The 19,400-nt window shown below is 36.8% G+C and overlaps 1 protein-coding gene across 5 annotated transcripts in view; it reads right to left on the reverse strand.

The window, feature by feature from the left end:
• LOC138704605 (aminopeptidase N-like) overlaps positions 1-19,400 on the reverse strand; it is a 962,131-nt gene that overhangs the window by 41,490 nt on the left and 901,241 nt on the right. For all 5 annotated transcript variants that reach the window (XM_069832678.1, XM_069832676.1, XM_069832677.1 and 2 more), the window contains 3 exons: positions 5,442-5,998; positions 4,655-4,838; positions 41-199 (listed from right to left, as the gene is read on the reverse strand). In XM_069832678.1, the coding sequence (XP_069688779.1) occupies positions 41-199; positions 4,655-4,838; positions 5,442-5,958 (860 nt within the window). In that variant the 5' untranslated portion in view covers positions 5,959-5,998. The remainder of the gene's footprint in view (positions 1-40; positions 200-4,654; positions 4,839-5,441; positions 5,999-19,400) is intronic.

The raw sequence follows: 19,400 nt of genomic DNA on the forward strand, positions 1-19,400 counted from the left end.
TATGAATACGGCCCTTGATGTCTTATAGTGCTGAACTTACACTGGCTCTGACTTGCCGATCTGAGGCATGTTGGATATGGAAGTCATATTGCTGGGGTGAGCAATGCTGATCTTAAATCTTGCCTTCAGTGCTGGCTCGTCAAAGCAAGGAAAGGCTCTGCGCGCATCTGTTGGTTGGAACTGAGTAGTTGCAATCCATCTGAAATAAAGCATTGTAACTGACATTTAGTAAAAGTTTAACAGAATATCTGAATGATACATGCATCTGCACCTAATATAATAAAATATAAAAATCACTACTTTTTGAACCGAAGTTCTGGGTGAAAATATAAATTATGATGAAAATTCGTTATATTGAACTTCGTGCTGCCATGTTAATATTTGAAATGTGCTCATATTACTGGAAGCTAGGGTCAACACATTAATTAAAATGTAATCATGTTCGTTCCCTCATGAGAAATGTTCATTATGTAGGGAAACCTGTTATTAGAAAGGAACCGTTTGGAAAGTTCGTTCTACTCCCCGAGGTTTAGCCAAAAGAAACGATATTAAGATAATGTCACTTCCCATACAAGTGATAATGGTTATTTACAGATTATTCGGCTTCACTTTCCTAGATATGAATCAGTTAATACTAATAGTTCAATATCTAAGTTTACTATCATAATACACATCGAACATCGAATAGCGTTCATTTTAATAAGTAGATCTCATCCACAAAATTTAACTTACGTAAAAATTGGGTAATTTTTTACTCTTAAAATATGAAACACATTTCTATTAAACTCACAAATGTATTTTATTTAAGATGTACAAGATACTTCGATTAAGTCATCAAATTGCTTTTATTTAAAAAAATGTGGTACATACTTTCATTAATCCATACGATTTTCTACTTAAAATAAGGTAAAATGTGCTTTGATTATACAGTCAGATAGTTTCCACTTAAAATGTAACGGATTCTTTGTTAAGTTATTAAAGTGACTTCATTTTAAAAAACTGTGCTTTCATTAAACCATAATTTTTTTTTATCTGGAAACGTGAAACATTATATAATATACAGGGTAATTCACTAGGATTTACCGTCCCTTAAGGAGCTTATTTCCGAAGACATTATGAGCAAAAAATGTCATATAAACATTTGTCTTAATCTCAATATTTTTAGAATTACACTAATTTTAAGTTGTTTGCAAAATATAATTTTTCTTGAGTTTTAAGGGTAAAAGAATATTACAGATAAAGAATGTATTCAGAAGCATCATTTCTGTAATTAGCTAGTATTCTGAAGCTAAAAACGTGTTTACCCTTGAAACTAAAGAAAAAAGTATTTTGCTAACAACTTCAAATTCATGTAACTTTGAAAATACTGAGATTAGGACAAAAGTTTGTATGACATTTTTTGCTCAGAATATCTTCGGAAATAAGCTCCGTAAGGAACAGTAAATCCTAGTGAATCACCCTGTATACACACACCAGTAGAGTCAAAACGTAACCGAACATGTGTGTTGGATACTTTTGTTGCAGATGACATGTAACCATTTACACAGCACCACCTTCAAAGTAGCCTACGCCCCCTGAGCAGTGACACACTTCTGCCAGCGTCCATACCACTTCTCGAAACTTTCCTGCAGCCCATCTTTGGTAACTTCCCGCAGAGCGCGCGTCGCATGAATTTTTACCTCTTCGGCTGACGCAAACCGCCATTCCTTGAGTAGGCATTTGACCTTTGCAAATACAGTGAAACCTCTCCTCTACGGACATCGAAGGGACGTAACAATCTGTCCGCGTCTGGGAGGTGTCCTTTATTGGGAGGGATGCTTCCCAAAGTAACAGTAAATTTATAATATGTATTATGTATCCCTTCACGCTTTAATTCTAAAAACAGTATACTGCAGTAAATTCTTTGCAACTTTGAACTACAGTAGATAAGACCGAAAAAGGTAAATACAGTACTGTGCCATGCAATTTTATTCTAGGGCTACAGCTATGCAATACTTTAATTTACAGTTTTCAACTTAACCTTTACGTTCAGGTGCCATGTCTCTCGAAACAGAACAACTGATTGAAGTGAAGAGAATAATCCTACTAACCCTATCATGTGTCGAATACAATTTCACGATCGCGGAAATCTTGGACCCATCAGATAGGTTAAATTTTATGACTTTGTTTATCCACCCGCTTCCAGCTAACAAGGGGTAGCCGGCTGGGCTAATGGTAACCTACGAGACCCTTATTGTCTTCTTTCATGTTAAGTAATTTCTGTATAAATTTTACATTTTTGTAACACATTAGATCTTGAAGTCAGATAGTGAAGGAAGCTTTAGGACTGTGAAACAGCTGTCCGTGTCCGTGTCTGAGAGTGTCCGTACACTTATCATTATTTCTATATTATCTCAGTTGGGACATAAAAATCTGTCCTTATCTGAGGAGTGTCCGGATATTGGGGGTGTCCGTAAAGAGAGATTTCACTGTAGCTAGAAATCTGATGGAGTAAAATCTGGAGAACATGGTGGCTGTGGATGGACAGGTATTTTGTATTGTGGGAGGAATTCGCTTACTAAGAGCGACCGATGTGCTGGGATTTTGTCCTTGCCACAAATTGGGTCTTTTTCGTCGAGCTACATCACGAAGACGTCGAAGAATTGCAACATGCGTCTCCTTACTCACAGTTCGACCTCCAGGAATAAATTCGAAATGTACGAGACCCTGGATATCGAAGAATACTTAAAGCATTACTTTCCCCTTTGATCGGTCGGCACACTGAGTATGTACGCCTGGAGAATAGGCCAAATACGACACGGACAAGGCAGAGAAATTGCCTATAGAGCATGGCGTTGCCACTCGAAGTTCGGATACTTTCTGACTCTTTTATATATAGATTACTAATCGCAGGCACTTGACTGCTCGTCATTAACCCATATGAATCCAGTTGTGTAGACCAATTTACAGACAAAGTCATTGTCCAGGGCGCGCCAAGGAGGCTAGTCTACACTACACCTGCAATGAGATGAGATAATTATGGAGATTTGTTGGGATGCTACAGGGGAACCGGAGCTTCTCGAAGGAAACCTCTGTGTTACCTGGACCATGGGCTTGACAACACAAGTTATAAATCGGGAGTACATCAGGATCGAACCCAGGTCAACAGGATTATAAGTCCAGCGCTCTGGGAGCTAGACCGAGTGGCGACTTTAAATGTGAAATACACTTTCTTTGAACTACGAAACAAATTACATATAAAAATCTTTGATTAAATCACAATTAAAACATCAAATAATATTATTTCATTTAAATAATACTGTGTTATTACAAATGAGCTTTGCTATTGCAGACATGAATAGTTTTCGTTAAATAACACTCAGATACATGAAAGTGGTATCAAATGAAAGGGAACAGCAGAAATTTAATCCAATCAAATGCAATATTGAAAAATTTCTTTGCCGAACAAAAAATTACATTTATTCGGATTAAATTTCTGCACATTTAAAGGACAAAACTAAAATTATTTCAATCATTTATTATCGTAATATACTGCTCTCTTAAATTGACTGACAAGCAAACATTCTGATGGGGACAGATAAAGTTATTTTTTTTTTCACCATGTTAATAATGTGAAAAGAAGTGCTTATACAAATTTTGGCCACTCGACCGCAATTACAAGGGCTGTAAAAATAAGTTCGTCAGTGGCCGTTAACAGAAAGAAAACACAATTTCATTAGAAAAATTTATTGGAACAGACACATCAATTGTTGGGCTATTTTAAAACCTTTTCCCCACCGGAACTGAGACATCTGTCATATCATGGTATCGACAGAGAGGTGCAGATGGTTGTCAAACGCTGGTCCGATCCCAGGCGGCTGACTTCTACGACACAAAAATTGATCCCATTGTATAACAAATGTCTCAATTCCAGTGAGGGATATGTTGACAAATAACGCAACAGTTGCTGTATCTGTTTCAATAAATCTTTCCATGCAATTGTGCTTTTTTCTGTAAACGGCCACAGGGAAAATCACTTTCTGGACGGCCTCGTAATTGCGGTCGAGTGGCCAAAATTTGTGTAAGCACTTCTTTTGACATTATTAACATGTGGAGGAAAAATATTTTACTTTTTTATCTACCCCTATCAGAATGTTTGCTTGTGAGCATTTTGGGAATCCAATAACTGGCTTTTCTAAAATACGCTATGCACTTTTTCATGTAAAACAATTTTTATCTCGAAAAGGATGCAAAAACGAACAAAATTGTATTAAACTTGTTTGTTTTAAATATCTCAAAGAATAAACCCTGAAATTAATGACATTATTTACGGTTCACCGTGTATGTGTTCATTATAAATTGTAAAATTTTATTGCTTGAGCAATAAAATTATATTTTTAAATATGAGAAAACTTGGATTAAGCGATCAAATAGTTTATATTATATAAACGTAAAAGATTCTGTCATTATTCGTTCCTACAGCAGTGAACTGTACGTATGAAAATCTTCTGTAAGTATATTTATAACCATTTTCCCTCTTTGAAACCATAAAGAAACATTGAATTTCAGTAATTTCAAACTTAATCTGTAGTATGTGTGTGTTTCATTATTATACCTATCCTCTTTTCTGTGATTACTTTTTATATCTAAGGCAACAGATAATGGACTGCATTACCTTGTCTGATTGTTAACAGTGTATGAGCTCCTGTAAAACCCTTGCAGGATGTCGTTGAGGTTCCCGAGGTACTCCATGCTGATTTGGTATTGTTGGCCTGCTGTCAGAGTTTCTTTCAAATGAATGATGAAGAACTGTCTGGCTGTGTCATTGCTGAATCTGTCTATGGAAATCTTCTTTCCTTCTGGACAGAAAATAAGTACCGTAAAAAGTAAATCAATCATATATTTTTTGAACTATATTCTTTAACGTGTCTACTATCTAGCAGTAGCGGCGCCTCAAGGGGTGAAATATCCCTGCAGATTTTCAGAGCGAATAGCTCATATCGTATGTAGCAAAAAGCAGTAATACCATATTGGTGGGAAGTTTATAGTTTTCTCAGAATTTTTTTTTTCAAATGTTGACCACCCTCTTATTCAGTAACTGTTGCTGATAGAATCGTGATTTTTGTCCATATTGATAGAAAATCTAATAAAGAATCATTTATCCCTCTGACATATTTAAATAACGTGAACGATTTTCGTGTACATTTAATTTAAAGACCACTAATTTAAAGTCACTGAACGATGCGAGCAGATTGCGACGTATTAGCCAGAGAGAAAAGAGGGTTAGTTCACCTAGCGAGACGGACCTAAGTTCGTTGACCTCTTACATCTATGGGAGTCAGAAGCAAAGGGTTACAAGTGACATTTCTAAGATCATGAGTTAGTTGCATCCAGGGAAAGCTAAAGCATCTAAAATTTTAGTGACAAAGGTATATATTGTTTAATTAAGCTATATTTCTCACCTGTCTGGCTTCCATCTTTTGATACAACATATTCTTCAACAATTACAGTATCCTGGTGGATCTTCATATCATTAAAATGAAGTGTAATATTTGACGTAGCTTCTGTCACGTTTACAATAATGGAAACTTCTCCAACAAACGTAAAATTTCCCTCGTATATAAAAGGAATTATCTTGAATGTATAGGAATCGGGTTTGACCGCTCTGGGTAGACGAACGTCGAGCTTCGGGGCCTTGGTTGGTGTCGGAGGAGTGGCTTCCGTGGTCTGTGAAGGCAATATCGCTTTGTGCGTGCCGTTTTCATCGCTGTGCGTGCCGTCCGCAGAGTATGTGCTGGCATGCTGATGCTTGGTGCAGGATGCGAACTTGTACACCAGGAGTCCTGTAGCCACTATTGCTGCTAGGAACAGGGCCGAGATGAGAAATATCCCCCAGCGACTGAGAACGTAACCTCTGCGTTTACTGAAAGTGACCGTGGTGCCGTCCATCATTGCCAAGGCCTCGCGAGACTGGGTCATATCATGGGCAGCTATCTTCCTAACGCCTCCCACCTGCTACCTGAAACACCAAGAATAAATAACATTTAAAATCAGTGGTAGTAGCACTTTATTTAGACTGCTTCCTTGAGTTAAGATTTGAATGGAGTACCTCAGGGATCTGTTTTGGGCACTTTGTTGTTTTTAATTATGATTAATGTCATTTTTTTTTATTTTAGTAGGTTATTTTACGACGCTTTATCAACAGCTTTGGTTATTTAGCGTCTGAATGAGATGAAGGTGATAATGCCGGTGAAATGAGTCCTGGGTCCAACACCGTAAGTTACCCAGCATTTGCTCATATTGGGTTGAGGGAAAACCCCGGAAAAAACCTCAACCAGGTAACTTATCCCGACCGGGAATCGAACCCGGGAGTCGACCTGGTTGGCAAGTTGGTATAGCGCTGGCCTTCTATGCCCAAGGTTGCGGGTTTGATCCCGGACCAGGTCGATGGCATTTAAGTGTGCTTAAATGCGACAGGCTCATGTCAGTAGATTTACTGGCATGTAAAAGAACTCCTGCGGGGCAAAATTCCTGCACATCCGGCGACGCTGATATAACCTCTGCAGTTGCGAGCGTCGTTAAATAAAACATAACATTTTTAACTCGAACCCGGGCCACCTGGTTTCGCGGCTAGACTGCTAACCGTTACTCCACAGGCGTGGACGATTAATGTCATATAATGTTTCATATCATTTCTTACTATTTATTGATGACACCACACCTTTATCATACTAATTGTGATTTAATGACTTAGAGTTGTTACGACTAACTCGTTTAATGAAATAAATGACTGGTTTCAAGTTAATGGTTTTAGTTTAACTGTTGATGAAACTGAAGAATTTTTAATTACGTAATGCCACAGCTGTGAGCAGTATGGAATGAAGACAAATGCCAACAAGACGAAGACCATGGTCATAAGAAGAAAAGTAAGGAAGGTAAACTTACGAATTCAAAATGAGGTAGTAGAGCAAGTGGACAGCTTCAATTACTTGGGGTGTACTATAAGCAGCAACATGAGCTGCTGCCAAGAAGTCAAAAGTAGAATAGCAATGGCCAAGGAAGCTTTTAATAGAAAAAGGAGCATCATTTGCGGATCTCTGGAGAAAGAATTAAGGAAGATACTAGTGAAGTGCTTTGTGTGGAGTGTAGCATTGTATGGGGGCAGAAACATGGACATTACGGCGAAGCGAATAGAAGCATTAGAAATGTGGATATGGAGAAGGATGGAGCGTGTGAAATGGACAGACAGTGTAAGAAACGAAGCTGTGTCGGAAAGAGTGGATGAAGAAATGATGCTGAAACTGATCAGAAAGAGGAAAAGGAATTGACTGGGTTGAGAAGAAACTGCCTACTGAAGGATGCACTGGAAGGAATGGTGGACGGGAGAAGAGTTCGGGGCAGAAGAATATATCAGATGATAGACGACATTAAGATATATGGATCATATGCAGAGACAAAGAGAAAGGCAGAAAATAGGAAAGACTGGAGAATTCTGGGTTTGCAGTGGAAAACCTGACCTTGGGCAGAACACTATGAATGGATGAATGAGTTAACTAATGTTTACCCACTGTTAAACTCATAGGTGCTATTCACAGACATTTCGCTAGTCCTCGCTATGAGCGTGCTAAACTAACCCCGGCTATCGACTGGTTACTTGTACAGGATTCATATATCATATCATATTGCTAACACTGGTTTATGAATACGAAAAACGTTAGTTCGCTGATCATCCACCGGAAGCCCACGCTAAGAATGTCTATGAATATAGCCCTGAGTATTTCATCAGATTCTAAATTAAACTGGGATATTCATGTCAATTCAATTTGCACTCCTTTGGCAAGAGTGATTTACTTAGCAAGACATCTGAAACAGCTTGTGCCTAAAAAGTATCTTAATAAAATGCGTATTACGCTTTTTTAATTACTATTTTATTTGTGTAGACACAATGCAATTATTTCCATTGCCTTCTAAATACTTACGTAGCCTGTCAAAATAGAAACAATTGCAAATCATAAGCGACAAGGGAAAAAGTGACAATATGAACACAGTCTAGTATATACATTCACGAAGCTTTAGTTGTGAGGGTACTAGGAACGATAGACTGTGCCGGTACTACTTCGCATTGTCTGTGATGAGGCGATATTAGCGATCCTAGTGGTTAGCAACTATCTATGGATGCATATTCTCTACGTATTGAGCTTCGTGACTGTATATACTAGATTGTGATATGAAGTCAACAACATTACAGTGGTAGATGGTTATGATTGGCTGAAATTAAACGGATTTTTTTGCACTACATTGGCGAATTGGTACACGAGCGAAAATTCCATTGATGTTAGCGTACAATATTTGAATAATGAATTGAAAATGTAGTAAGAGCGACACAATCAGTGTTGCCAAGTCAGCGGTTTTGTAGCTGAATCTGGTGTTTTCAGGACTATGGTCAGCTACAGAATTTTACCGTCAGCGGCTAGCTATTTATTTGGCGTTTTTTGTTGATTGTGGCAGAGGCAGATGATATTTTTAAGTTTCTTTTTTCTGTAAAGATGTTATGATTGTTTTTATATGGACTTGCGGACAACAATGTTAGTTAATCAAAAACCAGAGTTTAGTTTGGTATTATCACACTTTCTCATTGTACGAGTGTAAAATATCAACGTTTCATGTTAACTCGAATTGGTGCAACCACGTCCGTTTCCTGCCTCATCCATTGTTGTACAAATAAGGTGTGCCGCATTCGTTAAACTCTTAATCTAATATTACGCATTGTTTTTGTAGATAAACTGATGTATTTAATTATAAAGAGAATAGATAATGAACTGAATTATTTAATTTTTCATTTCGCATTATAGTTTATGTAACACAGACATACTTAAAACTTAAAACCAAACTCATTGTTGGCAGACACGTCTCCAGCTCAATGTGAAATCAGATTTCGAACCGACTGTGATTTGACTATTTTCGAAGTGTCCAGTAGGCTATATTCTTGATCTACTTAATTCAATTTTGAAGAAATATATACTGGGTGTTCATTTCAAAGTGTGTCATGACGTCACTGTTGTTGGGTCACCGATTTGAAGCGAGTTTCAGTTTATATGTTAGAGAAGTTGCCTATTATTTAAGGCGTTCTTCAATCTGAACTTGAGAACGTGTACGGTATAACTTGAACGTCGTAGCAACAGATGGCGGTCTGTACGGTCTGTGTGCTACCATAACCTCTTTCGAACTGTATTTTGCGCCGGCAAGTCGTACGCAGGGTATTTGTTATCATCGGTTGCGTACTGTAATATTCCACAACACAAATCAAATGCTCCGTGTCCATGTTGACCGTCGAAGTTAATGTCAACAAATACGTAAGTAATCGTCTTAACCCTGTCCCCATATCCCGACAGTACGTATTTCCAAACAGTTCACATTCCTGCCACTACCGGCGTTACCGTACGTATCGGTACGTACTCTTCAGAATGAACGCCGTACTTGCTAGGCAACTTTTCTGCCTCTTAGGTTATACACCTCTGCGGAAGTGTAGGAAGATTGAATTCTCTAGGCTCATCGGCTAGCCACATGATGGCATACAGCGAGCCATGACACATTTTGAACTGAACACCCAGTATAATATTTTATTTAACGATGCCAACGATGCCGCGTAAAACTCCATACGTACAAAAATTTAGAGATGTGTGGAAAAAACATAGTGTTGAAAAATTGGATGGAAGAAGTTGCCGGCGATAGTTCGAAAGCTCGGTGTAAATGGCGTAAGTGATATTGAATGCAAAATATTAAGATTTAATTACCCATGCTGATACAGATAAACACAACAAGAGTAGCGAGTGTTTTTCTGTTTCTCGGCAACGGTTGCTGAGATGCAGTGGCGGAAAATTAACTTTGGGGATTGGAAAAATGTTTCCAACACTACACGCTTCTGGGCAGAGGTGAGTGTTATTTCAATTTCCAAAGGATTAGAAATATTACGTTTTTTTTAATTCTAAATCTCATTATGATCATTCCAAATTTTAGGTTGCGATTTTCAGTAATGCATGTGGTGACCATCCCTCCAAACTGGCATTTTATTTCCTTATCCTACATTGTCAAATGCAGAGGTTGAGAAGCTAATTAGCCAGATGAATCTTGTGAAAGATTAGCACAGGAAAAGGATGGAAAATCCCAAGCTAAATACAATTTTGACCATTCGAGCAGGACTGAGAAGACTTGAAAAAATGTTTTTGCACTTATGCATTGCCCCAAGATGTATAGTTTGTATTTCGAATTCGGAAGTAATGTATTAAGAAAAATCTGGAGTTTTTTCACTGTTAAACTGAACTGCAAGGCGTCATGTGTTGAAGTAAGGTTCTATTTCATTAGACGTGGAGCCAACACTATTTCACACACCTCCGTACTCGAAAGAGAGCAGAAGTATACCGCAGCGTTGGTCATTAGCAGATTGCTCCTCCGCACCCCCTCCACCACTTTTAAGTTGCCGTAGAAACTAGAAATGCAATTAGCAAGAAGCTAACCAGACTTTATTGTCATTAGGGAATTGCTAATCTGTTAAAACTGTTGACGATGCAGAGCACGGTTTAAAGATTCATGCTTACGCGATAATTGTACGAATCCCTCTAGCGTCTCCATAATTTATGCCAACATTCGTACTATAAGGAGTATACAACTTGACAAGACACTGCATGGGGCATTTCTTCATTTTTCTCTGTTGGTAAAATTACAATATAGACCTACAATGAGAACCTGAAATAGTGAACATTGTTCTTGCGGACCCTGTAAGGTGGCTGAAGTCTGAGTCGATGTGCTCCATCCTAGAATCGAACTGCGTAAAATAAAACTGCCTACAATTGTACCTGTATTCTCTTTGGGGGTGAAAATGAATGGTCATCATCTTCTTGTAGGGTCGTCTGTGTCATAAAAAATTTGATAGAAAATCCGAGAAACATCTGCTCTATAAAATATATATTAAGGTAAGCAGATTTTTTTCACTCTGTCCAGTATTTACACTTTAGCTTCGCCACTGATGGTGTGTATGATCGTGAAGAAATTCCCTCCCTATATCAAGCTGAAGTTTTTGTGTGCTCTGTCAAGACTATTGCAAGTTCAAGTTAAAACATTGAATGCGACAATGTTTTTAATTGTAAAGTATGGATGAAATGAAATTTTATCAATATTTCTATTTAATCCATTTGGATTATTTGGTGCTGTTTCATGTAGAAACATTTTATCAACAGTAATCTCACTAGACGTTTTGATTTTATCGATAAATCTGCGAGTGGAACACGAGCAGATTTATCTAGAGAAAATCAAAACTCGAGTGGGATTTAATTGACTATTACACGATTAGAAGAAAGTATATAAAGATTAGAAGTAACGAAGCACTCCAATACAATAAAATATTACTCGTAATTGACTTACGAAAATACAATTGTCTTCAAATGTATTATTGTACCATCTCAACATTACAAATATTACGCTAGATGCATGCTAGATGGCAGTAGTGTCTTTATACAGACACTGTAATGATTACTATTCAATAAATCTTAATATTAAACGATCTCTGATACGTGACTATCCATAATATCATATAGCAGAAGTTTTTTTTATCCTCTCAGAGCAGAAGCTGTAACATAACCTAACTAATATACACAAGTGTTAGAAAAGTTTTAATTAACGACGATGACATAAAAAATAAACATGAATAATTTTAAAAGGAATAATTATTGAATGTACAATTTTCAAATTTGAATGTGGTTGGTGGTTCAATTGATATTATATTGAACGTGTGCGTAATAGAAGTGGAACTCGTTGATTTAGGCCTACATGGTGTATTCAACTTATTCAGAATTTCCGAATGAATAATTTTAAAAGGAATAATTATTGAATGTACAATTTTCAAATTTGAATGTGGTTGGTGGTTCAATTGATGTTATATTGGACGTGTGCATAGTAGAAGTGGAACTCGTTGATTTAGGCCTACATGGTGTATTCAACCTATTCAGGATTTCCGAATGGTGCTCTTCATTTATTTGTAAATCGGATTTCAGAAGATGCATAGGTATGATCAGTGATTTTTATTAATTCTTGTTCTTGAATGCCAATGCGAGTCATATTTGAAACTGCTCTGCATTGATTGGAGTGGTTTGTAATTATATATATATATATATATATATATATATATATATATATATATATATATATATATATATATATATTTTGACGTCCAGACCAACGCAGTTTCAAATGTTGGCAAACAAAGAAACAAATGCTAGGGACGCGATAAAATTAAACAAATGCTAGGGACGCGATAAAATTGTGCGATAAGCAGCCATGATTGGTTGAAATACGTCCTTTCGTACCGTTTTATTGGTCAAAAGTAGTATGACGTAGTTAGAGTGTAATAGTCAGACAAAACATTTTAAATTAATTTTTTGAAGAACATAATCCGTCGCTTTCCTGTCCCGTTTTTATCTCAAGGAATTATGGTCAGCCTACTTATTTAGAATAAAAATATTTAAAAAACTACGATCACTTGGTCATAGGCGGAGAGAGAACCGTTTCCTTGGGGGTGGGGGCAAAGCAAAACCATAGAATCCCCATATAACGGGGTTATGAGGGACATCATTTACCTCCTTCCCCCGTTATAGCTTGATCTTGTTACAGTATATCAGGATATGATCATTTAATAAAGGTATTTTCGGGGGCATGTTTCTTACAGTGTTACATCCATATCCGCGATGTTTCGGACATAGTTATATTGGGCTTTAACTGTTACTACAAATTATAATAGGGCATAACTTAAAACAATCTTCCTCTTTTTGTCTCTCTTACAGATACACTTGCAAACATGAATAAAACTACGTAACAGTGCTAACAGAAACCCTTTTACAGGGCTATGAAGTTTACCTTCCTGAAGATAAGATACGAAATGTGAACTCTAATTATTTTATTTAATCTCGTCTTTAAGGTTACACATTATACCGAGATCACTTTAATTTTTTCTGCATTATTGTGCAGTATGTTATTCTTATTTCTCTAAGTGGCGGCCTGAACACCTGCAGACTTCTAACACATGAGTATTTTTACGAAGCCTATCACTGTATGTTTAATGCTTAATAAATTGAACTGAATTGAATTGAATATGAATATTTATTTTCTTTCCCATAGATAGATTATTTCCTGTAAACTTGACACTGATGTGTAAAATCACATTTAATTTTGTTTCTATAGTTATATTTATTCCTCGCAGGTAAACACCAATATCAATAAATATTAGTGCTGTTGATCGATCAAAATATTTAATCGATTACTTGATATACCACAATTATTGTTAAATTTAACTTGTGTTCGGTGATAAGCATAAGTATTAAATGCTGTATATCTGTATATATTGCATCATTATATTACAAAACAACTATTTTAATTACTTAGTAACATATTTGTTATGAGGCTTATAATTTATTGTGTCAATTTCTCCGGGAATTTTTGAGACAAACATAAATAACAAGAAGTATGAAGACTCACCTAGTTAATACTGCTTCATCCATGATTTAAAACATGTGAGTGCATTCACATGCTCCGAATTAAGTGCCGCTCTACGTTTAGTAACAACGTTTCCTGCATTACTAAACACCAATTTTTTTTTCTGTCAAGCACGTCTCCATGATCGTTCAATTTAAATCCAAATGTTTAACCGAGTTTACTTCTCATATTCTCATATGACATAATGGAGTTTACACTTTTCACAAACCACAGAAAACTGCCATGCCTACACTGTGTGCAAGTGAGAGCGTAACTACCTTCTCTTTCTAAAATCTGGTAATTCGATTACAATAGGCGCCAGTCTTCTGTTTCGACTGCAGTTGCAGTTTCTGTACTAAGTTTTATATGAAGGTTGTGTGTTTAGTTTGATAAAGAAAAAAAATACAGAAAGGGGGGAAAAAACATATATTTGAAAATACACATATAATTGAACATTACAATGCTTCTATTCCTCAAATGAGGTACCGGTATAGAAATTCTTATACATTCAGAAATTTAAAATAAATATTGTAGTCCAGACATATGATCTGAAGACATTAATTCACCAATTTAAGCATAGAAACTTAATCATAAACAAAAGCAAAAAAGGTCTTTCGAATTCAGTATTTTCTAACATTAATAGAAAAAAAAAGAGTCGAGACAAGTTTGGGAGGGCAGTGCCCCCCCACGTCCTCTTATAACTCCTCCTATGAATTTGGTCTAAATCTATGGCAATCTGATTTGAGGCAATTTTTATAATTTTTCAAACACATTAACAGCCATCTTACTTTAAAGAAGAGACTAAAAAGAACCAGCAGGGTAAGAACGCTGTGCTCTATCCCTGAGCAGCCGGAGGGATGATTTACACTTGCCTGCGTCTAGAGTTCGCCTCGCTTCCATCGTGGGACACCGTAGCAAGTTCTGGAGGAGAGGGCTTTAGAAACATACGACAAAGTTGGGAACTTGGACGGGGATGGACACTTGTGTGACCTTTCAGTCAGCTCGTCTTAATAAAGCCTTGCGTGGGTGCACGCACTCGCTCATGCATGAACGCATCCACCATAAATCTGGTCTAAACTAAAATAATTTCCTCAGTGGATAAAGAATTGCGTGAACGTAATAAACAGCTGAAGATATCGACCGTGCAGGGAGCAGCAGTGCTCCAACACGTGCCGGAGGCAGGCGTCGATGTCTCCACTCACCACAAACAAGTGCAGCTTATACACTTTACAGCATTCGTCTTTTTCTACGCTCACTTTCACTTTTAAACTTCAGAGACTATTCATTATTCATAGGCGGCGAAATGTAATTGTAATTGTAATTATACATTTAATTTATATTGGTAACTAGGAGGCTATTCATAGACGACGAGGTAATTATAATTAATTGTAATTCTATTTTAAACTACAGAGACTAACGAGTGGACAATGAGATAATGATTGTAATTTTAACTCTTTCTGTAACTTTCATTTTTCAATTACAGAAGCTATTCACAGAACAAAAAAATATTACTGCTAATCCTAAATCTTTATTTGACTTTTACTTTAAATTACAGAAGCTATTCATAGACGAAGAGATGATAATTGTAATTTTAATTCTTTCTTTGACTACTATTTTGAATTACGTATTTCCCCCACCCCTCATTTTAAACTACAGAATTCATCCAAAAATGATGAGATGAAATTGTAATTGTAATTATTTGTTTAATATTCCTTTTGAACTACATAATCTATTCAGAGGAGATTAATCCGTGGTGCTACAGCCCGTGAAGGGCCTAGACCGACCAGCCGGCTGTTGGCCTCACGCCCACATGCCGAAGCAGAGGTGGACGATCATCCAACCAGAATGGAGGTATCGTGTGGTTAGCACGATGATCCCCCCCAGCCGTTATAGCTGGTATTCGCAACCGGATTTCGCTACCTATCATAGCTTCCCAAGTACATCACGATGCTGGGTGAGCACCGGTCCCATACACTGTCCGAAATTTCATGAGAAAATTTCTTCCCCCCTGAGGACTCGAACCAGCGCGCATTCCGTAACGTGAGTCCTAGGCGGGATGCCTTAGACCGCGACGCCACGGCGCGGGACATTCAGAGGAGATTAGATGATGATAATTGTAATTTTAATTCTTTATTTAATGTCCTTTTAACCTACACATGCTTTCTGAAGATTATGAGATGATAAATTGCAATTATAATGATTTATTTAAGTTACATTTAAGCAAGAGAGGCTATTCAGAAACTAGGAGATGATAGGACCGTTTTTGCAAAACTTGCTAACTGCAAAATCTGGAAAATTGAGATTTTGGTGGATTCGTTAACATAAAGCAGGCCTCTACACGATGTTAAAGTTATCTTAGTAAAATTGAATTATTTTTCTTCATTATATTGTGTCAAAGTGTGATGTTTGCACCTATAACCTATTTGTCTTCATTCAGTTTTTGTCTCTCCTGTAAAATTTAGTTTTTTCAGTTAGCAAGTTTTGCAAAAACGGTCCTCATTTATAATTATTTGTTTTAGTTGCTTTAGAAGGAAGAGAGGCCATTCAGAGACTATGAGATAATAATTGTAATTGTAATTATTTATTTAAGTTACGTTTTAAGCAAGAGAGGCTAGTCAGAGACTATGAGATGATAATTGCAATTCCTTTTTTAACATCCCTTTTAGAAATAGAGGCTATTCAGAAACTATGAGATGATAATTGCATTTCCTTTTTTAACATCCCTTTTAGAAAGAGAGGCTACTCAGGGACAATGAGATCATAATTATTGTAATTGCAATTCTTTATATTTACCGTCTCTTTAAACTACACAGGCTATTCTGAGACAATGAGATCGTAAATTGCAATTCTTTATTTAACGCTTCTTTTAGAAAGAGAGGCTACTCAGAAACTATGAGATGATAATTGTAGTTGTAATTATTTATTTCATTCACCTTTTAAGTAAGAGAGGCTATTCAGGGACTATGAGATCATAATTTTAATTGCAATTCTTTATTTAACGTCTCTTTTAAACTACATAGGTTATTCAGAGACGATGAAATGATAATAAATAATTGTAATTCTTTATTTAACTTTTCTTCCCAACTACAGACACCAAGGCGATGGATAGCAAAATTTAATAGTAATTCTGTATTTGACACTAAAGGGGCTATTAGGAACCCACGTGATGTTAGAATAGTAATCCTTTCAAACGTAACATAGCCGGGACTATTTTATTTGTTTATATGAAATATTTTTTAATATTTTTCATGTTCGTGTGAATCTAAATGACCAAAGGTAGCCGTTAATTTGCCCGATTATATACTTCCATCCACTTTTTAAATTTCCAATGTAGCAATTGGTAAAAGAGAAATTAATTTTCTAAAACAAGTTTTGACGTTATTGAATACAAACATTGCTTTCTTTAACACATTGTGTAAATTTCACTGCATCTCAAGCGCTAGTTAAAAGTTTCCCTTAATATCTCGGTATCATTATCGATCAGAATTTAAAATGGCCTCATCACATTACTTATCTTTGTAAGAGGCTTCGTAAAACAATTTATAAATTCGTTAATCTTCAATGCTACTTACCCATTAGAGTTCTACGAAATGTTTATTTGGCCATTATTCAGTCTATCATTCAATATGGTATAATTGTTTGGGATGGAAGTACAAAAATTAATCTTAGTCCGTTAAATTTACTACAAAAACGAATAATTAAAATTTGTTTGAAGAAACGTTTCGATTATCCAACTAAATTAATTTATTCTGAATTTAATGTATTTAATATCGAACAAATTTATAAGTATACGCTGTTAAAATTTTATCATAAAAATCGTAATAAGTTTGTATTACAGACACATAATTATGACACAAGACGAAATATTAATTCAACATTAGTAGAACCTAAGGGTGCTATTCATAGACATTTCGCAGCACGCGCTACCAGCGTACTAAGCTAGCCCCGGCTATCCACTGGTTACTTGTACAGATTTCAAATCATATCCTATCGCTAACACTGGTTTATGAATACGAAAAACGCTGATCATCCACCGGAAGCCCGCGCTAAAAATGTCTATGAATACGGCACTAAATGTCTCACATCACATCTGCTGGTCTAAAGCATAGCATTAATTTTGGCCCTCGGTTGTACAATGCTTTAGCTAAATTACATCCAGAACTTCTAACATGTAACCCACTAACATATAACAAGAAAATTAGAAACGTGTTAATATCTTCAATTTGATTAAATAAATATTTATAGCCTATGTGTATGAATTAATCAACCTACAGTATATTATATTTGTATTCTATAATTTTGAAAATAATATATATATATATATATATATATATATATATATATATTCCTACTTTTCATGTGCGATATTATTCTTCTCTAGTGTTAATATTATATTATATAATTCCATTGCCGCTGTAATTTAAATTTTAGTTCCTATTTTATTTTACTTATTTATTTTTATTTTATTTTCTATATTTCTCTTATTTAATATTGTATTATATAATTTCTGTAACTGTAATTTTAACTTTATTTTTTATTTTATTTTATTTTATTTTCTCTTATAGGCCTATTAATATTATATCTGAACTGCGACCGAACACGAGCGCTGCTCATTCGGTCTCAAATTTTGTTAGTACTACTGTATCTCCTTTTTTATCTTGTTTGTATTATTTTATTTCTATTTCTCTTGTTTGTTTGTAATTATACATTACTTCGCTATAACTGTTTTCTTTCCCACACATCGAAACCCTGCTGCAATTAACCGAAGTAAACAGATCCGTTTTCACACAGGACAACGCAATTATGCATACTAAACATTTATAATGAACAATCTTTGTTAGACGTCAGGCGACTCTGTGGTTAGTTGAGGATTATGTGCCCACCGTGACCAAGCTCTAAATCCTTGCGATGTATAATTATGGGTAAATTGAAAGATGGAGTATATAAGAAATTTTCACACGCTGTAAAACAGTGTCCGTGTTTAAATTAGCAACATCACGGTAAACAAACCTGTCTGCGTTGTTCGAAGCATTTTATGACACAGAGTCCAGGAGACTACAAATAATCGTAAATCATACCTATACAGTTAGGATTTTTATGGTTAATAACGCATCGCTTTGTTTCATCGAGTCCACTGCGCAATTGCGATGTAAAATCCTGTGATCTACCTGCCACATACATAATTATTCTCTTATCAATCTAACTACCCAATCCAGTCCAGTCTGAACGATAGCAGTAGGCCGACCCACTCCTCTTCAGCCCGGCTCACTCCTCTTCAGTCAGGTCCACTTCTCTTCAATATGGTCCACTCCGCTTCAGTCCGGTCCACTCCTCTTCACTCCGGCCCACTCCGCTTGAGTCAGGCCCACTTCTCTTCAATCTGGTCCACTTCTCTTCAATATGGTCCACTCCACTTCAGTCCGGTCCACTCTTCAGCCCGGACCACTCCTCTTCAGTCCGGCCCACTCCGCTTGAGTCAGGCCCACTTCTCTTCAATCTGGTCCACTCCGCTTCAGTCCGGTCCACTCTTCAGCCCGGCCCACTCCTCTTCAGTCCGGCCCACTTCTCTTCAATATGGCCCACTCCAGTCCGGTCCACTCTTCAATTCGGTCAACTCTTCAGCCCGTCTACTCCTCTTCAGCCTGGCCCACTCCTCTTCGGTCCGACCCACTCCTCTTCAGTCCGGCCCACTTCTCTTCAGCCCGGCCCACTTCTCTTCAGCCCGGCCAACTCCTCTTCACCCCGGCCCACTCCTCTTCACTCCGGCCCACTCCGTTTGAGTCAGGCCCACTTCTCTTCAATCTGGCCCACTTCTCTTCAATATGGTCCACTCCACTTTAGTCCGGCCCACTCCGCTTCAGTCAGGCCCACTTCTCTTCAATCTGGTCCACTCCTCTTCA

This window comes from Periplaneta americana, chromosome 8, assembly GCF_040183065.1.
Source record: "Periplaneta americana isolate PAMFEO1 chromosome 8, P.americana_PAMFEO1_priV1, whole genome shotgun sequence".
NCBI lineage: Eukaryota > Metazoa > Arthropoda > Insecta > Blattodea > Blattidae > Periplaneta > Periplaneta americana.